The 21,443-nt window shown below is 38.0% G+C and overlaps 1 protein-coding gene across 3 annotated transcripts in view; it reads left to right on the top strand.

The window, feature by feature from the left end:
- The window catches only part of ZFAND3 (zinc finger AN1-type containing 3), a 246,361-nt gene that overhangs the window by 162,052 nt on the left and 62,866 nt on the right, over window positions 1-21,443 (top strand). For all 3 annotated transcript variants that reach the window (XM_036414405.2, XM_036414404.2, XM_036414406.2), the window contains one exon: window positions 2,373-2,555. In XM_036414405.2, coding sequence (XP_036270298.1) covers window positions 2,373-2,555 — 183 coding nt within the window. The remainder of the gene's footprint in view (window positions 1-2,372; window positions 2,556-21,443) is intronic.

Below are 21,443 nucleotides of genomic sequence, written 5' to 3'. Positions count from 1 at the left end.
TTTAAAAATGTCAAAACACTTAAAGAATAAGAATGGCTAAGAGAAATAAATACATGGAAAAGAAGCAGTAGAGACTAGAACAGTGACTGGCACATCAGGATAGTGATTCTTCCATCGCACTCACCTTTGCTGCTATAACTGGGTAGAGTCTTGATGTGGAGGCGTTTTCCTGGCCAGCCTAGTGTTCACCATTCTTACATCCTGTGATCGAAGACCATGGGTTTTGGTGTCATATGGAGCAGCATTTAAATCCTGATCCTACTATTTTCTAACTGATAACTTGAAACAAAAGACCTACATTTTCTGAGCCTCAATTTCTTCATCAGTAAAGTGGTGTTAATTATACCTCCCTTGTTAGCCTTGTCTCTAGGATTAAAGTAAATGGATTATATACTAGAACACTTCACTTAGTGCCTGGCCTCATGGTAACAAACTAGCAATTCTGATACTCAGAATATCTCAAACAGTAGTTCTGATAGGGTTATACAGCATAGTAGCAGCTTCTCTGTGGTTCAGATGATAAAGCAATGTGGAGTTGCCAGATCTTCTATCCTTCTCTAAATTGACATAGTAAACTATAATCTGCACTTCATAATCTAGCATTCTATTTTTAAAAATTTATCTTTATTATTGAAAATATTACAGAATGTCCTCTTGTTTCCCATGACCCCCTTCACCTCACATCCACCCCCCCAGGTAGATTTTTAAAATGAAACATATACATAACATACATAATAACTTTAGCCTATCATCAGCTTTAAGAAAGAAAAAAAAGTATAGGTAGATTTGAAAACTCTTATTTTTCCTCCCCCAATAAACACTATCTTGAATTTTGTGTGTCATTTCCATGCATGTTTTTGTATTATAATTATGTATTCATAAATATGGTATTTTGCATATATAAATCTATTATATAAATATTATTATCTACACTAATAAAAGAGAAAGATGCAAATTGACCGTACCTTCGTGATATCCACCAGCCAATCAGGAGTGAGCATGCAAATTAACAAAGCTGGTATGTTAATTTGCATACATAGGCGCTGAGCAGTGGGGGTGGGATGCAGGCATTCCTCACCATCCCATCTGCTCTGGCTTCTGGGCAGTGTGGTAAGGAGGAAAGGCGGCTCCATTCCAGAGCAAGTGAAGGCAGAAAGGTAGTCTATACAGGCAAAAGTAGGTTTACAGTTGTATGCAAAACAGTTGATTCTTGTATTATTATTATTAATACATTTTTCATATAAACAACTGTAAACCTACTTTATCCCTACTTGTATATGCTTATTAATTTTAATGAATTTTACTAGTTATTTTATCTGAGACATATTAAAATTTTCTCTATTATGTTAGTAAATTTGTCTGTTTTCTGTAAATACCATCATTTTTGCTTTTGAGGCTTTGTTATTAGGTACATACAGGTTCAGAATTGCTTTATTTTCCTGGTAAAGAAAAATTTTTTTGTTACTGTTATATGATGATCCTCTATATCTCTAACAATGCTTTTGCCTTAAAGTCTGTTTTCTGACAATACTTGAGCTATTACTGGCTTTTTACTAGTAATTGTGTATTTTGTGGCATATTTTTATAGACTTCAATTTTCTATATCCTCATATTTATGTTTTTAGTATGTCTCTTGTAACATACAAAGAACAAGGCTTTGTTTATCCAGTCTGAACCCACTTTCTTTTAACTGCTAAGTTTAGTCTGCCTGCATTTATTACCACTACTAGTATGTCTGTACTCATTTCTACTATTCTATTATGTTTTCTATTTACCCTGCTTTGTTTTCTGCAGTTTTTTTCTCTTTTTACCTGTCTTCTGTTTGAGCAACTTTTCTGTATTTCTTTTTTATTCTACTGATCATCCCTAAAATTTTAACATGCATTTTGCTTTTCAAAGTCTTACATTAAAATCAGCATTCTACCATTCTTCTAAACAATGTGAGGACCTTGGAAAGCTTTCATTGTAGTTATCCTCTACCAATTTGATATGTTTTTGACCCGTATTTTACTTCCATTTTTTAATTTGACTTTAGAGAGAGGAAGGGGCGGAGGGTGACAGAAAGTGGGGGCAGAGAGAGAAAGAGACAAACAGTGATTGTCTTTCACATGCACCATCTCTACTGGGGATCAAACCTGCAACTAAGTGCCCTGACCAGGATTCAAATACTCCACCACTTGGTGTATGAGATGTCACTCCTACCAGTTTTCATGACCCATATCGGCTAAGGCACCTCAATTTTTTTAATCATCCAAATTAGTCTTTATTATTGCTGCTATTACGTTTCATCCTTCTGCTAACTTTTCATTTTTTTCTGATACCCAAGGAGATTATGAATGCCTTCATTAAGCTGGTTTTCTTTTTCTCTTCAGATTTTCAAAAGAAACAACCAGACGATGATTCCGCTCCAAGTACAAGTAACAGCCAATCAGATTTGTTTTCTGAAGAGACCACCAGTGACAACAACAATACCTCTATAACCACGCCAACTCTTAGTCCCAGCCAGCAGCCGCTTCCGACAGAACTGAATGTAACTTCACCAAGTAAAGAGGAGTGTAAGTGCTCAGATCTTGTAAAATTGTAGAGAAAGCAGCCCAAGAATACTACCTTATCATGAGTTTCTTGATAATGCCTCATCCCAAGAAAAAAGATAGCAGCTTTGTAAATTCAAGATTAATTGTTGGCATATAGTCAGTCCCAAATCAGTAAATTAGAGGATAAGTTTCATCCATTCTGTATAGTTTAAGTTATCTTAAAAGATTGCCTTTTATGATAATTATTAAGATATAAAAGATTATTAACCAGTCTAGGCCAAGGGTTCTCAGCCCTAGTTGAAAATTAGTATCCACTGTGAATTTTTAAAACAAATTTTAATCTTCAGCAGCATTTCTTAAGTCTGATTTAATTGTTCTGGATGGAGGGTCAGGAATCTGTTCTTTTTAACCCTGCAGAGGATTCTAAAATGCAGCAAGTGTTGAGAACCACCAGTGTAGGGAACCTGCCCCTGATTTAGGAACCTCGATTGAAAACTTACTTTTGTCACTTACTGGGCCTTGAATTTTCTAAGCAATTGACAGAGATAATAACACTGTGTTTATTAGAACATAGGTATTTGAAGGGAGGGGGTGATTTCTGTTACTCTTCTGTAAGTCCTTAGTGATAGGATACAATTATCATATATGTAATTTGGAAATCTATTGTCTATTTAATCTTTATTGATTTTATTTTAAATATATATTATTGATTTCAGAGAGGAAGAGAGAGGGAAAGAGAGATAGAAACATTAATAATGAGAGATAATCATTGATTGGCAGCCTTCTGCACACTCCTTACTCTAATGTGCCCTTGATCGGAATTGAACCTGGACCCTTCAGTTTGCAGGCCAATGCTCTATCCACTGAGCCAAACCAGCTAGGGCTGTCTACTTAATCTTTATAATGTTACTAGAGGCCTTGTGCACAAAATGTGCACATGGAATCGGGGGGTGTCCCTCAGCCCAGCCTGCACCCTCTCCAAACTGTGACCCCTTGAGGGATGTTAAACTGCTAAATGGGCAGTCGGACATCCCTCTCACAATCCAGGACTGCTGGCTCACAACTGCTCGCCTGCTTGCCTTCCTGATTGTCTCCTAACCATTCCCATGTCAGCCTGATTGATGCCTAACTGCTCCCCTTCTAGCCTGTTTGCCCCCAACTTCCCTCCTCTGCTGGCCTGGCCACCCCTAACTGCCCTCCCCTGCAAGGTTGATCACCTCCAACTGCCCTCCCTTGCAGGCCTGGTGCCTCCCAACTGCCCTCCCCTGCTGGCCATCTTGTGGTGGTCATGTTGTGTTCACATGGGGGCAGGATCTTTGACCACATGGGGACAGCCATCTTGTGTGTTGGAGTGATGGTCAATCTGCTTATTATTCTTTTATTAGATAGGATAGAGGCCTGGTGCATGGGGGGGGGGGGGGCAGCTGGTTTGCCCTGAAGGGTGCCCCGGATCAGGGTGGGGGTTCCCTTGGGGCATGGGGCGGCCTGGGTGAGGGGCCTGTGGTGGTTTGCAGGCCAGCCACGCCCACTGGTGACCCAAGTGGAAGCTCTGGTATCTGGAATTTATTTACTTTCTACAATTGAAACTTTGTAGCCTGGAGCGGAGCCAAGCTGCCGCCATTTCTGTTTGGTTTTATGTATCTTCTATAATTGAAAATTTTGTAGCCTTGAGTATAGGCTTAGGCCAGCCAGGGCAGGTGGAAAGCTTTGCTTCCTCGTTGCCAGGGCAACCTTAGCCTGCTCTTTCCAGCTCCATGGCTGCCGCCATTTTTCTTGGGATTTATCTTCTATAATTGAAACTTTGTAGTCTTGAGTGGAGGCTTAGGCCAGCTAGGGCAGGTGGAAAGCTTGGCTTCTGTTGCTGGGGAAACCCAAGACTCTCAACTGCTCTCTCTGGCTGCAGCCATCTTGGTTGGGATTAATTTGCACACTTGCTCTGATTGGCTGGTGCGTGTGGCTAGTGGATGTGGCTAGAGTGGAGTGATGATTAATTTGCATATTACTTTTTTATTAGCTAGGATAACCATCTCCTTTAGGGCACAACTATAATTTACAGTGTGTTGAAAATTATAGGAATATTATGACATTGCAGTTTTTGCCTTTTATAAAAGCTTTAGTTAACAGATTGAAATTTGGTATTTCAAATTTTATAAATACCTAGAAATTCTTGAAAAATTCTGTTTACTAACTTTGAAAAGATTACCAGAGAACTAATATTTATATAAATTTATAAACCATGAGACTAAGTAAAATTGAGAATATAAAAGTAAAGAAGGCCATTGTCCCTGTCCTCAAAGAATTACTGTTTAGCAGGGGGAAGGAAATATATTTGTTATTAAAGATAGTAACTGTTAAAGAAGAGTTTTGGTTTACTGGAGAAAGTGGTATTGGAGACATTCTAGACAGAGTAGAGTGAGATATGGAGGAAAACCACGTGGAGTTATACAATGGCAAGTGACTCCTTTTGGGACAAGGCGGGATAGGCAGACTGTGGCCAAGTTATAAAGTTTTGAATGTCCAGCTAAGATATTGGATATTGGACAATACTTAGGCTTTTGAATAGAGAAAGTAATATGATAGTTCTTTCGGAGAAATAATCTGGCAATATTGTAAATGAGACTTTTTAAAATACTGTGACTTTGATTTAGAGACTCAGGGGAAGGTGTAGAAATTGTTTTTAGAGAAGAAAAAAATGAAAATAGTACTGGTCATGTTATTGGCAATAGGTTTTATTTTGTTTTTAAAAATCTCTTTGAGGTTATGTATTTATTGAGGAGCTAATGAAAGCTATGGCCCTTTGTCTCAGAAAAGTATACACCATTCTTTTATACCTGATTATGAATAAAAAATTTTAAAGCTCACTATGGACATTAGATTAAGAACTCCTTGTCTGTGGAAAGGGTTGGAGCTGGTCAGGATCTTATCTGATGGAACTTATGTATTGGGCCTCCACACACACCAGAGTCAGGTTACAACAAACCAACTTCAGCAGCCAAAATGCATGTGAGACTGAGATGATAATAGCTACCATTTATTGAGCACTTTATGTACAAGACATTGTGCTACATGTGTTGCATATTTTCTCTTTTATTTCTCATGACACCCAGTGAAATAGATACTATCATTATCCCCATTTTATAGATAGGGTAACAGGCACAGTGAGATCAAGTAATTTGCCTGTGATCATGAACACTTATTACATATCAGAAACAGGACTCAAATTCAAGCATTGGGCTTCAGAGGAAAATGTTAGCTCACACTTATATAGTGTTTGCTCCATTCTAAGCTCTTTACATGTACTAACATTTTATTTTCACAATATCCTCTGTGGTAGGTACTCTTATTCCTATTTTACAGATGAGAAAGTCGGAGCACAGAGAGGTTCAGTAACTTCTGTCCAAAGTTACAGAGCTCCTGCTTTGCAGCGTAGTTCACATTCCAACCCACTAACTTGTCTTCAGAGTCTGTGCTTTCACCCACAGTAACATATTGCCTCAGTATCGTGAAAATGCTGCCGGCTGTAAACTGACAAGAGACACTGGAGACACTGGAGATTGGTCACTTTAATAAGTGATTTCATTGGTTTGTGTATTCATTTGCTGAGAGCCCCCTTGGTTAAGTGCTAGGAACAGAAATGAGTAAGATTAGGTCTGTACTCACAAGGAAGTCACCTTTTCAAATACATAAATCTGTCCCTGAGTTTCTGGCTTGTTCTTGTAAACAGGTACTTAGAATTTTGAGGTAAGAGGGAGGCAGCAGCAGGAGCAGTGGTTTGCCATTTTCAGAAGCTTTCTCAGGTGGCTTTTGCTACCTCACCGAGGTTGAAAACTGCTAGAATGAAGAGATGTGTGTCTGGATTGTAGGTGGGGAATATAGAGATGGGGAAAGTAAGGAAGGTTTAAAATGGAGATATATGTACTACTATGTGTAATACTTTAAACTAGGGGTGTCGAACTCAATCAGAGAAGGGGCCAAAATCTAAAATCCAGCCTAAATCTCGGGCCGAATGGTTTACTGAACAGTCATAAACGGTCATTGTGATGGAAACGCAGCGGAGTGCAGTGATGACAGCGTGGTGCGGGCCACATTGCAAGGCCTGGCGGGACGGATTTGGCCCGCGGGCCTTGTGTTTGACACATGTGCTTTAAACAATAAAATAAAATTAAAGAAAAAAAGAAAGTAAGGAAGGTTTGTTGAAGCTGTCAGTACTGTCAGGGTGGATACATTATACATCAGAGTGATTGCCAAGTAGCAGTGAAGACTCAGGAGAGGTTAGACAGCCTGATCCATTTACACCTCGCACCTTTCTTTAGCTGTGACCTTCCTAGGAGAAGAAAGGTGCAAGCAGCAGCAGTGTGGGATTTCTTATGCTGATCTTTTTGTATCCTCAGGAACGAGAATTTCTCAGCTTTTTCTCCTAAAGAGTTATGGAGAAGTAGAGGGTGGGGGGGGGAGGGGGTTGCAGAGAATGGGTTTGGGATTTCCAATCCAAGTACTACATGGTTTGTAAACTGCACAGCAGTTAATAGATCAACTAGTAGCCCTGTGCACAAATCCATGGGACAGTAGCTTTCCAGTAGCTCTCCGCCCACTGCCTTACCCTCCTGTAGCTCTCTCCCCCCCCCCCCCCCCCAGCTTGCTGTCCTGCCCCCTCCTTTGGTTCTTCACCGCCTGCTTGTAGCTCGCTGCTCCATCCTCCTATTGATCCGCGATCTGGTCGTTACGCAGTCCGTTGTTACACTTCATGGCATAATAACCATTTGCATATATCATCTTTATTATATAGGAATGTTACCGTGTGTTGAACTGGAAGTACTTTGTCTGTGGGGCTTTTTGAAAGGTTTTATTCCTAATAATCAAGAGAATGAGTATTGCTTATATAAAGCTTTCTACTTCTCACTGTTAAATGAATATGTGAACCAAAAGGTTGTAAGAGTCGGTACATTAATGCTCTTTGAAAAGACTGCAGTTAGAATAAGTACTATTGACAAGAGTGAGAAAAATACACTTTTATCCAAAAGAGTTAAAACACCTGACTGAAAGTCAAAATAAAACAGATATCCAAATGATATTTTTTTTGTCTGAACACACGCACACATTTCTTCCTCTCCTATCTTGTGTGTCTGCAGAAGAGTTTATGGAATGTTAGCCATTAGAAACATTTTAAAAAACAATATAAAAAATGTAAGTAGTGACCAAAAATTGTCACAGCATTTAATTGCTATAATAATGGTAACAGCTAGCACTAGAGTACTCTTCAAGGACTGTTTCAAATACTTTATCTGTATTAATTCTATCTAATAAAATGGCTGCCCCCATGTGGTCAAAGATGGCTGCTGCCATGTGGATACAAGATTTCTGCCACTAGATGGCTGGCAAGGGGAGAGCAGTTATGGGCAGTTGGGGAGGACCAGGCTGCAAGTGAGAGTAGTTGGTGGGGGACCAGGCCTGTAGGAAAGGGCACTTGGGGGGTATCAGGTGTTCAGGGGAGGGCAGTTGTGGGCAATCAGGCCAGCAGAGAGGGCAGTTAGGGATGACCAGGCCGGCAGGGGAGGGCAGTTAGGGGCAATTGGGTTTGCCAGGGAGCAGTTAGGTGTCAATCAGGCTAGCAGTTGGGGTGATCAGGCTGCCAGGCAGAAGTGGTTGGGGGCATTCTGGGCAGAGGCAGGTGAGTAGTTGGGAGCCAGCAGTCCTGGATTATGAAAGGGATGTCTGACCGCTTGTTTAGGGATCAGGCCTAAACGGGCAGTTGGACATCCCTTGAGAGGGTCCCAGAGTGGAGAGGGTGCAGGCTGGGCTGAGGGATTATCTCTCCCCCCCCCCCCCCCCCCATGTACAAATTTTGTGCACTGGGCCTCTAGTCTATTATACTTTATAATTACCCTGTAAGGTAAGTACTGTCACCATATCTGTTTCACAGACATGGAAATGGAGGCACAAGATGATTCAATATCTTGCCCAAGATTACAGAGCACCACATTATAGCTGTCTGTCTGTCTGTCTCTATAGTGATTTATACTATAAAGGATGTTGCAAGCAAATGAAAACAACATAGGGAAGGGATGTTGTACAGACACTTACAAAGAACAAAATTACGTTTCTTTCTACTTTTGCTACTACCTATTTACTATAGTTCCAAATTCTAGGTTTTCTATAGAGGAGATAAAGTGTGATGATTTTATTTTTAACCTCCTATGTTTATTGAATCAACTAGTGGAGATAATGTCACATTGCAGATAGAACACTGGAACAAATTGTTGTTTTGTTGTTGTTTTGAATGGTGGGCTGAGTACTGGTTTCCTGAAGTCAGAGTCTTACCAGATTGGATTTAAATATGAAAAAAATCCCCCTTTCTTATCTCTCCTATTATAAATGAGCTTTCCAGTTGTCATGCTCTTGAAGGCCTAGTTATTTTACTTATGACCTGTTTGGGAGCCTTATGATATGAATGCCTATCTAGTTTTCTCCCCCAAACCCCAGTTCCACTACATATTGGATGGAAATTGAGGTGTTGGAGGAGAGTCAAATGGTCTGTTTCTTTCTAAGCAGGAAAGAAAAAGAACTGCTTACTAGGGAAGAGGAATGGCAAGAAATAGTAGTTAAATATTCTGATCTGGCAGTTAGAGAAGGCCCACCTCATACAAAACACTCTCCTAAGTTCTGTGTGTGTGTGTGTGTGTATATATATATATATATATATATATATATATATATATATGGCGAATATGCAAAGTGTCCCCTCTGGGGTTCAACCAGGAGACCTGGAATTTGATCACTTGCCATGCCATGCACTGGCCAACAGGTGGTGGCGCAGAACATGGCAGGCAACCAGCAGTGGTGGCGGGGCACTGAGGAGTGAGGAAAGGGGGAGGTGAGGGGAACCATATGGTGGCAACGCATGGGTGGTGAGGGAAGGAGGAAGCAGGGAAGCGGGGAACCTGACCAGGCCTGGGGACCCTACCCGTGCAGGAAATTTATGCACCGGGCATCTGGTAAGAAATAAACAGGAACCAACACTTAAATAAAACTATCCTTTACAAGAGGAGTTGGCAGATTATAGCCCAAGGGCCAAATCAGTCCAACACCTATTTTTTGTATGTCCTAAAGCTAAGAATGATTTTTAAATGATTGAACAATATCAAAAGTATTTTGTGACATGAAAATAATATGAAATTGAAATTTTATTGGAACGCCGCCATGTTCATTCATTTATGTATTTTCTATGGCTGCTGCTTTTGTACAACAGCAGAATTGGGTAGTTGCTACAGAGACCCAGTGGTCCTTTACAGAAGTTTGCCAACCTCTGTTTTACGAAACACTTTGACAAACATTTTCCTGGGATCATCTTGACAGTGGGCAACATTGGCAAGGCAAATAATCTTCTTTCAGGCGTCTTCAAACTAAGGCCCGCAGGCCACATGCGGCCCGCAGAGGAGTCTGATCCGGCCCGCCAGGTTTTTTGGGCAGTGAGCGCAGCCGAGGTGTTACAGTAGGAATTAGTAGTTCATACAGTCCGGCCCTCCAGCTCTCTGAGGGACCATGATCTGGCCCCCACTTTAAAAAGTTTGAGGACCCCTGCGTATAGATTATACAGATGAGAAAAAGGTTTGTATTTTGACCTGTCTTGAGTCACATGACAGGACTAGAACTCAGCTCTGGGCCTTTTCCTCCATAATGCTCGAGTTTTTCCCTATCTTTTTATGCTGCATCTACCCAGGAGATACAGTATAATCTTTATCTTTTGTTGTAGCAAAAGAAAATATACAGAAAAAGTGAGAACCATACTATGCAAATGTTAGTAAAGATTTTTAATGACTCAAGCTTAATTTCTAAGTGTGGATGGATTTTTCTTTAATATGACAGTGATTCCCCATATAAATATTTCAGAGCATTCTTTATTTGTGAATAAATTAATTTTGTTGAACAAAGAGATTTCTTCTATTTTCTTGGAAACTGGTTCCTGGGGATACTCTCTAGCTTCCCTAGGCATTTAAAAGTAAAATAAAGTGGGGTGCATTTTAACAGATTGCTTTGCTAGACTGCCCTTGGGGCGTTGAACATTCATTAGGCTTCATTGGCTACTAGTCTTCATTTCTGTCTGACAAGCTCTTATCTTTCCCTTAGAAAATTAATATCACTGCCACCAAGTGGCTGAACTTTTTGTTTTTACCAGTTTAGTTTCTAATAATTAATAAGTGAAACTAGTTTTCCTTTTTTTTAAGTATACCTACTTCAGAAGACCAAATATTAGCCAAGACAGGCTGACTTAGTATTCTAGTACAATATTTAGAAAATATTACTTATTAAAATATTTTATGACTTCTTGCTGGGCTGGTTTTATGTGAAATACAGTGTGGGGGGGGTTTATTTACAGATCTCTCTGTATGTGTCTTTCTCTTCCTTTTCTCTAATGAAGCTCAAAACATCAGGCTGTTTATCAGAGATAATTATACAGCAGATGGAGCTTTTCTGTTTTATAATAGTCTCAAAGTGGAAGATTCTTTCCCATAATGAAAAATGTCTCTTTTGATTTTAATTTAAAGGATTTCCCCCCAGTGCATTTATTTATCTATCCTGAAGCTGATTCTGTAAAGCATGCTGCTTTTATTAGGGCTATGTTCTAAAAAGATTGATACTTGGCGGTACAGCTTGATAATGTACAGTTATGTGCTGTATTGAATTGAATGGCTGTAATTCACCAGGAATCAATGTATGGGATCATTAAATTAATCCCTATCAAAATGCAGGAGGACTTGAGCAGTTTAGCAGTGTTATCTTATGGAAATTATTTCTATTACGTAATGTTAGCTGGGCCTGAACTATTTAAGCACTTAGTGTCATCTGCCCTTTAACTTATTGTTGAAATAAAGGCCAAATAAAAACAGCACCATGATTTTTAAAATTATTCATTTTTTGTCCCTCCCCCTTTAAAGTGTTAACCTTATTTTTAAGAATACAAGTAAAGTTAATGACACGCAGCTTTATCCTATATAATAAGAGGCTAATAAGTAAATAAACCGAACAGTGGAACAACCGGTCACTTTGACATGCACTGACTACTAGGGGCAGACGTTCAGTGCAGGAGATGCCTCCTAGTGGTCAGTGCACATCATAGCAACCAGTCGACCGGCTGTTTGGTCATTAGGTGACTTAGGCTTTTATATATATATATATATATATCCAGTAATTTTTCTATATGTATTTTTTGCTTATTTATTAGCATCTTTTTCTTACTGATTTGTGGGAACTCATATTCTGGATAATAAATCTTTGTTATATATCTTACACATATTTTATTCTGGTATGTCACTTGCTTTTATTTTTTATTTGGGTGCCTTGGATTCCATTAGAAAGTATACAAATTTTAAAATTCAAGTCTGTTGGTCTTTTGTCTTCTAGGTTTGTGTGTTTCTTAAGTTTTCTCCAAAGGGCTTATAAAAGTATTTTCTTTATATATTTTAATACTTTTATAGTTTAGCTTTTAATTTATTTAGTTCTTGAATCCAACTCAAATTTATTTTGTATATGATATGAGGTATTTTTAGCTGATGGAGCTATTCTTTGAAATCTTGAAGGACTTATTTATAAAACTGGCCCAATATCTGATATTAGAATATCATATTTTTGTTTCATTTAAAGGTAATATTCATATTTTTGTTTCATTTAAAGGTAATATTAAAATTTATATTATGAAAGTATCCATTTTATCTAGATTTGTAAGTTTATTAGAATAAAATTACACATAGTATTCTTATTTTTAAAAATACTTCTATTAATTTTAGAGTATATATATTATCTAAGTACACAAATTAAATCTTAAATTATTCTGTTATTGTTCATATTTCCTAATTATGAATTTGTTTATGATCCCCTAGTTAAGCTCAATGGAGAAATATTAAAGGTCTGGGAAGTTTTGTCACACCCACCATGTTTTTATAGGATTACAGCCCTAATCTTTATACTGTTCTTGCTTCTAATCTTTTCTATCAGATGAATCTCTCATTGATATTGTATTAAACCAAAAAAGGATTTCTTTTATTGATGTTGTATCTGACCTGCCTATTCCCAGCACTGATGCTGAACTCTGAACCAAACCAGACCCGTGTCCCCAGCTGACACCATAGTACTCATATTACCATTATTCATGTTCTTGGAAGCCCACTTCAAAACCATTTTATCTGTATTGATTCCTTCCTCCAAGGAATTCCTATATTTCTTACCTGAAACATCTAATCACATATTGTCTTGGTTACCTCTTTGACATGAGATCATCTTTCTGTACCAGTTTACAGACGAAAGCCAAAATCAGCCAAATATTTTTTATGGCTTTTTAAAATTATTATTATTAATAATTTTTGTGGCTTTTAAAAATTATTATTAATAATAATTAAATATAATATTTTGTGGCTTTTTAAAATTTTTTTTTTAGAGAGTGGAAGGGAGGGAGGAAGAGGAGGAGAGGGAGAGAGGGAGAGAGGGAGAGAGGGAGAGAGGGAGAGGGAGAGAGAAAGAGAGAGAGGAACATCCATGTGATGAGACATCCATTGGTTGCCTCCTGCAATGCCGGGGCAGGGGATCAATCCTTCAACCAAGGTATGTGCCCTCGACTGGGACTCAAACTGCAACCACTTGGGCAATGCTCTGTTCACTTGGAAACACTGGCCAGGACAATTAACAAAGATTTTCTTTTATGTTGCTTTGCTGTGCCCATGGCACCCAGCATAGTGTTTGGCAAGGCAATACTTAGTTATACTTACTGATTTAATATCTCCCGTAGGTAAGTTTATTTTTCTTGGTTTGGTAAGCCTACTCACATGTGTTTTCATGCATTAAAGAGAGGCTTCTCATTGCCTGAACCTGATCTTGAAAAGTTGCTTAATATTTTTTATTATTTCCTGTGCCATTTCATAACTTCAAGATGAAGTAACTCAAAAAGGCAATTTCCCCACCCTCCTGTATAATAAAGCCTCGGTGGCGTCGTGCGACACCATCTTAAGATTCCACCACAAGATGGCCAGATGGCCAGCAGGGGAGGGCAGTTGGGAACAACCATACCTGAAGGAGAGGGCAGTTGGGGGAGGGACCAGGCTTACAGGGGAGGGCAGTTGGGGGTGACCAGGCCTGCAAGGGAGGGCAGTTGGGGAGGACTAAGCCTGCATGGGAGTGAGATGAGGCCAGCAGGGGAGGGAAGTTGGTGGCGACCAGGTCTGCAGGGGATAATTTTATCCCTTGAATTTTTGGAGAGAAATTTACAATTAAAATATATTCATGTAAAGGAGAGGGTAGTTGGGGGCGACCAGGCTGGCAGAGGAGGGCAGTTGGGGGCCATCAGGCTGGCTGGGGAGGGCAGTTGGGGGCCATCAGGCCAGCAGGAGAAGGCAGTTGGGGGTGATCAGACTGGTAAGGGAGGGCAGTTGAGGGCAGTCAAGCAGGCAGTTAGGGCCAGCAGTCCTGGATTGTGAGAGGGATGTCTGACTGCCAGGAATTGGGCCTACACTGGTAGTCGGACATCCCCAGAGAAGTTACAGATTGGAGAGGGTGCAGGCCAGGGCTGAGGGGCACACCTCCCCTCCCCCCATGCATGAATTTTGTGTACTGGGCCTCTAGTCTTTAGATATTTGGTTATTTTGTTAATGGTGACATTTCATAACTTTTAACAGAGCTTTTAAAATAATAGGAGACTTTTTAACTGTACAAAAAGTCATATACCTGTTGTGAAATGTTTTTTTCTCACTTGAATTTTCCCCTTCAAAATCCCCTTTTGCAAACTTTAAACACTCATTTTAAGGGTCCCTTTAGAAACTTACAAATCTGAAAGGTTAGTTTTCTATAAAGATTCGCTTGGGCACCAATGAGATTTTATAGTTATTGATATTCAGACTAGGTTTTAAAGCAATATCATCACTGCCCCCTTTTTGCAAATGCAAAATTTAAAAAAAATTCTTATTAAATAAACTGTTCTATAGTTTGCTGTGAAAGTAAAGGTCACAGTGAACAACCGCACTTCACACAGCTTTAGCCCTTTGCAATTGTCATATTGTTTTTGTTATGTGTAGACTCAGGTAATGGGTGAAACTGCTGATTTTAAAGTAAACATAACCTTTATTATGACAGAAGTGTTTGGCTGAAAAAAATTATATTATAGGGGCATTAATTTGGGTATGTTAGAGGTAGTTATGTCAACTTTACATGAATATATTTTAATTGTGTTTGTGAATTTCTCTCCAAAAGGACCGGGAGCCAAACCAGTCTCAGCTCCAAATGGTTTTTAAATGTTCATGGGGCAACACCTCTGGCCTAAATAGTTTTTTTCATTTTCTCTGAAGAACATCACTTCTCTTTCTGAAGAAGGCATAGAGCTGCTAATGCAAAAAATACTACATTATAAGTTTACATTTTGTATTCATGTGCTGTTACTTAATAACCATTTTAATTTTTGATCTACCTAAATGCTTTAGACTTAATAACCATTTTAATTTTTGATCTATCTTAAAAAACAAAGATTCTACTTTGTTAAAGAATTTTTAAAATTCCAAAATATTGATATAAACACTTTTCTACATAATTCAAATTGTGACATTTCCAATTATTATTTGCAAAAAGAGGTCCTTTTAGTAAGACCTGCTGGTGTTCTCTATGAAACAAAAAGGTTAGAGTAGTCTGGCCAGCATGGCTCAGTGGTTGAGCATCAACCTATAAACCAGGAAGTCATGGTTCAATTCCCATTTAGGGCACATGCCCGGATTGTGGGCTTGATCCCCAGTGAAGAGCATGCAGAAAGCAGCCAGTCAGTGATTCTCTTTCATCATTGATCTTCCTAATTCTCTCCCTCCCTCTCTCTGAAATCAATAAAATTATATATGTTTTTAAAAGGTTATACTAAGGTACCTTCCCTTCAGTGTCACTGAAAACATTGCCAACTGTGATACAGCTTTATCTAGGAGAGGCTAAGCAAAGGGATGAGAAAGAACACCAGTGTTCAAAATTATTTTTATTAAAAGCATGTTTTTACTGATTTTAGAGAGAGAGGAAGGGAGAGGGATAGACAGAAGCATAGATGAGAATCATTGTGGCTGCTCCTACATGCCCCCTACTGGGGATTGAACCTACAATCTATGCATGTGCCCGATCTGGGAAATGAACCAGTGACCTCTTGGTTCATGTGTCAACGCTCATCCTTGAGCCACATCAAAATTGTTTTTATTTATTTGTTTGTTTGTTTTACATATATTTTATTGATTTTTTACAGAGAGGAAGAGAGAGGAACAGAGAGTTAGAAACATCGATGAGAGAGAAGCATCGATCAGCTGCTTCTTGCACATCCCTTATTGGAGATGTGCCCTCAACCAAGGCACATGCCCTTGAGCAGAATCGAACCCGGGACCCTTCAGTCTGCAGGCCGATGCTCTATTCACTGAGCCAAACCGGTCTCAGCTCAAAATGGTTTTTAAATGTTCATGGGGCAACACTCTGGCCTAAATAGTTACTTTTTTTCATTTTTCTCTGAAGAACATCACTTCCCTTTCTGAAGAAGGCATTGTAGCCATTTTGTTGCTGATGCAGGCCAAGGTTTATGAAAACGCTCTTGGAGTCTTGGTAGTTGAACTTTGTAAAAAAAAATAAAATAAAAGCTCTCCTGATGCTGAGTGGTTTCTCTATTGATGTGATGAAATTTATGCTCATGTTGATGGCAAAATGCAAATATAGAAATCTAAGTTGGGCCATAGTTAAGCCTGTAAAGTCAGGAACTGAAGTCTAAATTGAAGAAGCGACAGCTCCTGATTTCATATCCATTTTAAATATGCTTTGTCACAGAGAGAAACAAAAGTGTCTAAAAATAGAATTGACTTTATTATCCAGGTGATGTTTTAACCTCTCAAAAAGGTTCTTAGTTTTGATCACCAAAATGATTGTTTGAATTTTAGTGTTAATTGCTGTTATACTTCATTACATAAGAATTTGGAGTATTGGTGGTGGGTGTTTAACAGTCAGTATTTTAATATATGGGAAGCTCTATTTGGGTCATAATGGTTCCAGGTGAGAGACTGTGTCTAAAAAACTAAAATCAAATAAATTTAACTGCTTGCTCAGAATTCTTTGAGTTCCATGAAACATGTTTTTATTCTTTCCACAAATAGCAGAAATAAAATATGCTGGATTGAAATAATGACGGTAGAGTGTATTCCAGTGTCCCTTGTATTTATGTACTTAAATATGATCATTTTGTTAAAAATGGGAAAACTTTTTATTGTTGTTTATCCTGGTACATCAACTGGTTTCTGCAAGACTAGAATAAACCAGTGTGAGGAAAGTGTGGAGAAACTGGAAATACTTACCTTTAGGTTCACTGTTTTGTTCTCTTTCCTTTTTCAACTACATATCTGTGTAAGGGTATTTTTTCTTTATATGCTTTGTATAAATACCTTGAAACAGATTGAATGTATGCATGCAGATGTAAAAATCCAGGTGTCTTTAAGCCAGGCCACTCTCATAGTTTTAAAAAACTTTAAAGTTGTTTTTGTTAAAACATGTTGACATGTAATTATTTCTGTGAGTTTTAAATGAAGATATATTTTAATTTTTTTTTTTAGTTTTAATTTTAGATCAGGTAAACATCAATAGTTTTATCCCATATAAACAAAAGATCTATAAATGTCCTTAATTTTTAAGTGTAAAAAGATTTCAAGACCAAAATGTTTCGGTGAAAATCAACTATGTTTGTTATGAATTCCAGTTCCCTTCTGAATAGCTATGTATGTTCAGTCATTGCTTTTGGCCTGGACCATTTTCATTCAATAGTGAAAGAAAATATATATATATTTTTTAATAAAAATTGTACATTAAGTTATTCAACAGACTGATTTGATATAGATATAATGATTATTACATTTAAGATAATTAACATAACTAAGTTACCATTTTTTGTGATAAAAGTACCTGAAATCTACTTTTTTAGCAAATTACCAGTTTTTAATTTTAATTTTTTCTTGCTTTTAAATTTATTTTTCAATTACAGTTGATATACAGTATTATATTAATTTTAGGTGTACAACACAATGATTATACCTTTATATACTTTACAGAGTTATCACCCCAATAAGTCTAGTATCTATCTGGCAATATATGTAGTTATTACAATATTATCAACCTATAATCCTTATTGAAAAATATATTTTGAATACTTAACATGCTAGATTACCCAAATAAGTAAAACTTTGTCCCTGCCCTGAGGCTCATTCCATTAAAATCATTGCTTGTTCAGAAGAGGGCATTTTTTTCAAAACACATCACTAATAGGGATGTCCACTCTGCTATAAAAGAGTTCGTCAGTACAGGTGAATAGAAAGCATTCCTGATTTCATTTTGTTTGCAATGCTTTTCCCTGAGGAAGGTGGTATGGAAGAATTTTTAATTTTGTTTCTATTGAGCAATCCTTCCTAAATAATAAGAGGCTAATATGCAAATTGTCCCCTTGGGAGTTCGACCCACTAGGAATTTGACTGCCCGCTTTATCTTGTGCTGACCACCAGGGGGCGGAGTGGAGCAAAGGAAGGCCCCTATTTGCCCTGATCACTCACCAGGCCTAGAGACCCTATGTGTGCCCTAGTCTCCAGTAGACTAATAAGTGGCCATGTGCATGGCAGGCACATGCATGTGCGTACAGACACACATACACACACTGATATTTGCAAAACTGCCCAGCACTGTAATATATAGGGGACTAGGAGTGGAATGGTAATAAAATAAGCAAAATAGATTGCTACCAATATCAACTTCGATTTGTTTTGAAAATCTCTTCCTCATGAATCCTTTAAGTAGATCTACATGCTGTGAGACAAATGAGGGGTAGAACTTCTAACTGGGAGATTAACACTTAGATTGTGCACCAATCTTTGTAAATGGTTTAATTTGGGAGTTCCATTTGGAGAAGTGGGAGGGCTATTATCTGTGCCGAAGATTTTCTGTAAGCTTGGATTTCCACTCATTATATCTTTATGTATCCTTGTTTTTAATCAATGGTGCTTTTCAAACTCAATTCTGTAGACAGATTAGGTGTGTCCTTTCTGATTAAAACAATTCATGAATTGCAGGTTTAGGGTGAGGTTGGAGGATAGGTTTTCTTTTCTGAAGAGATGACTTATTTCCTGTGCATTCTGGTCTGTACCTGATACTCATTTATTACCATTTACTAATTTAAGTTTTCATGTGTACTAGTACACTGAAGGCTTTTAAAAGAAGGAATATTTTACTGCTGAGGAAATATGGTCTCTTTGAAGATTATTAAAAGGTATTTTTACATTCTTTTTAAAAAATATATATTTTATTGATTTTTTACAGAGAGGAAGAGAGAGGGATAGAGAGCTAGAAACGTCGATGAGAAAGAAACATCAACCATCTGCCTCTTGCACACCCCTCACCAGGGATGTGCCCACAACCAATGTATGTGCCCCTGACCAGGATCGAACCCGGGACCTTTCAGTTAGCAGACCGACGCTCTACCACTGAGCCAAACCAGTTTCGGCTATTTTTACATTCTTAATAAGGTCACATCAGGAAACACTGTAGAGTTTATTTCACTATCTCCATTGTATGGATGTTTATTTTCTGAAAGGTCTCTTTAAAAAACTCTCAATATGATATAAATCTCTAGAGAGGGGGGTTAATTTTAGCTCCTAAATCTGTTGTCCTAAATCACCTTTGGAACTATGAGCCTAGAAAACTTGGATGCTGCAAAGGTAAACAATGTGCAGATTAAGATAGAGTGGAATTGACAAGCTGGTTAAAAAAGGATGATGCATTTCTAATTAGCTCACAGTGCCTTTAGTTGGAAATTAATTAGATGCTGTTATGTAAATGTCATGTTAATTAAACAAGGATATTAAAGTGTTATAAATCTGCAAAAGGAATGGCTATTTTGTGTATTAATGCTTTGCAGTTAACATGAAGGCTCCGATAGAATATTTGTTTGGTTATTGAGCTTCTTATAATTTTTAGTTGGCTGACTCCTTGACAGTCCATTTGTCCCAATTGATGTGTTTTAGCACATGGTGTAACTGCAGCCAATGAGGGCAATAGAACCTAGAACTGAAAACAAAGAGTCATCACAGCTGTTTTAACAAAAGCTTTCTGGGTAGATTGCTGATCTCTATTTCCAAGGTTAAGGAGAAATACTATTTTTCTGTATTTATCCAGCCTTAAATTTTGAGGGCCTAAAATGATTGCCAGCCTAAATGCAGCTGTCCTCCAAACCTGTGTTCTCTGCTTTTCCTGAATTATAGTCTTCAACCAGTTTATGGGTGCTAGCTCGGGTTTTTTTTGGCATGTTCAGTAACTCTACAGTTTAAAAAGAAAATTTAAGCATTCTGCTACTTTAGCTTGAAATGTCAGTGTTGATGGTTAATGTGATACCTTTATTCAGTCCTGGTTTTATAAGTTACAGTGAATTTAATATCTAGACTTCAGTTTTACAGGCCTGAAATCAGTACTATTTCCCTAAGAAAATCCACTATCCTGTTGCAAATGCTATTAAGATTTCTAGTTGTTGGGAATAAAGCTGAAGAATTTCATTTCATGGTTCTCATGTGGAATTGCAAATGCAATCCATAGTGCTGCATTATGTATGATGCCTTTAATATTATATAAGACTAGAAACATCCCTAGAAGACAAGGTAGGAAGGATACTTAGACTTATGGTCACAAACCACAGCTACCACAGACTCTAAATTGTTGAAACTTAGGAAAAAGTCCTCTGTAGTATCAAATGCAAAATGATATACTGAATAGCTTTAGATAATGAAGAAACTTGAAAAAATTCTGATGATTAATTTGTTTTTGCAAAAGAGAGTAAAATGCAGTCATGGTTGAAAGTGAGTTCATGTTGGTTAATCTTGTTACCTGGCCGGAGAGAGCCTGTCAGATTAAGGAAGAAACTTAACTGCTTTTTTATTTTTTTAACGTTTAAAAATCCAAAACTTATTCAAAACTCAGTTGCCACTAATATAGACTCAAAGGTAGTGATAGGAATCGTTCTGTGCTTAGAAATACATTTATTTTCCCAATCTGATCCCACCACACACACACACACACACACACACACACACACACACACACACCCCCTCCAATGGAACCCAGTCATCAGGACACTTTTCACACCTTGCTCGTAAGTTATTAGCTCAGTTCACCCTACTGGGAAGGAGAGGAAGAGCCAAAAACAGAGTTTACAATGATTTGTGGGACCATATGCCAGCCCTTCTCTCAGACGTTAATCCAGTAAAAAAAGGACAGCAGCATTTCTTGATGGAGGAGATGCCCTGACTTGGACCCTTGCCATCAACTTTCAAAATTATCAATATTTTGTTTGCTATAGCCACATGGGACTCAAGTTAATATTTTTATTGTAGTCAGAAACCTGAAAAGGTTCCTCTTGAGTAGCCCATAATTTCCTACATTCATTTTAACAGAGTTGATTTGAAACTAATTGTGTAGGAGTATATAATACATCAGAACTCCTGTGGCTTCTTGTTTTATTCGAGAGTACACTAATTTTGTATGACTCCACAGTTATTGTAGTCTATATGTACAGTGTTCCTATGCATCTATTCTGGATTTTTAAAGTTTCATAGGTTATAGTCTGTCAGACCAAAGTGAATTCCACACTCTCTGTTTATAATATTGTGCAATTATCAAAGCTGGGATTTATTATCACTGCTAGTTACTCTTGCTGTCAATTTGTTTGGGCTCAGCTCTGGTTCTATTTGTGTTTACTGTAATTTGGTGACTATATTGGATTGGGTTGTTAGTTTAATAAGCTCTCTGGAGAGCAGTTTCATGGTGATGCATGTGGAGTTATGTATGCTAGGCAGCCTGAAAGTTTTTTGCACACTTGCCAAAGCTGCATAGGAATTCATT

This window comes from Pipistrellus kuhlii, unplaced genomic scaffold (assembly GCF_014108245.1).
Source record: "Pipistrellus kuhlii isolate mPipKuh1 unplaced genomic scaffold, mPipKuh1.p scaffold_m20_p_5, whole genome shotgun sequence".
Taxonomy (NCBI): Eukaryota; Metazoa; Chordata; class Mammalia; order Chiroptera; family Vespertilionidae; genus Pipistrellus; species Pipistrellus kuhlii.
Note: the sequence above shows the minus strand (reverse complement) of the source record. Positions and strands in the feature narration are given on the sequence as shown.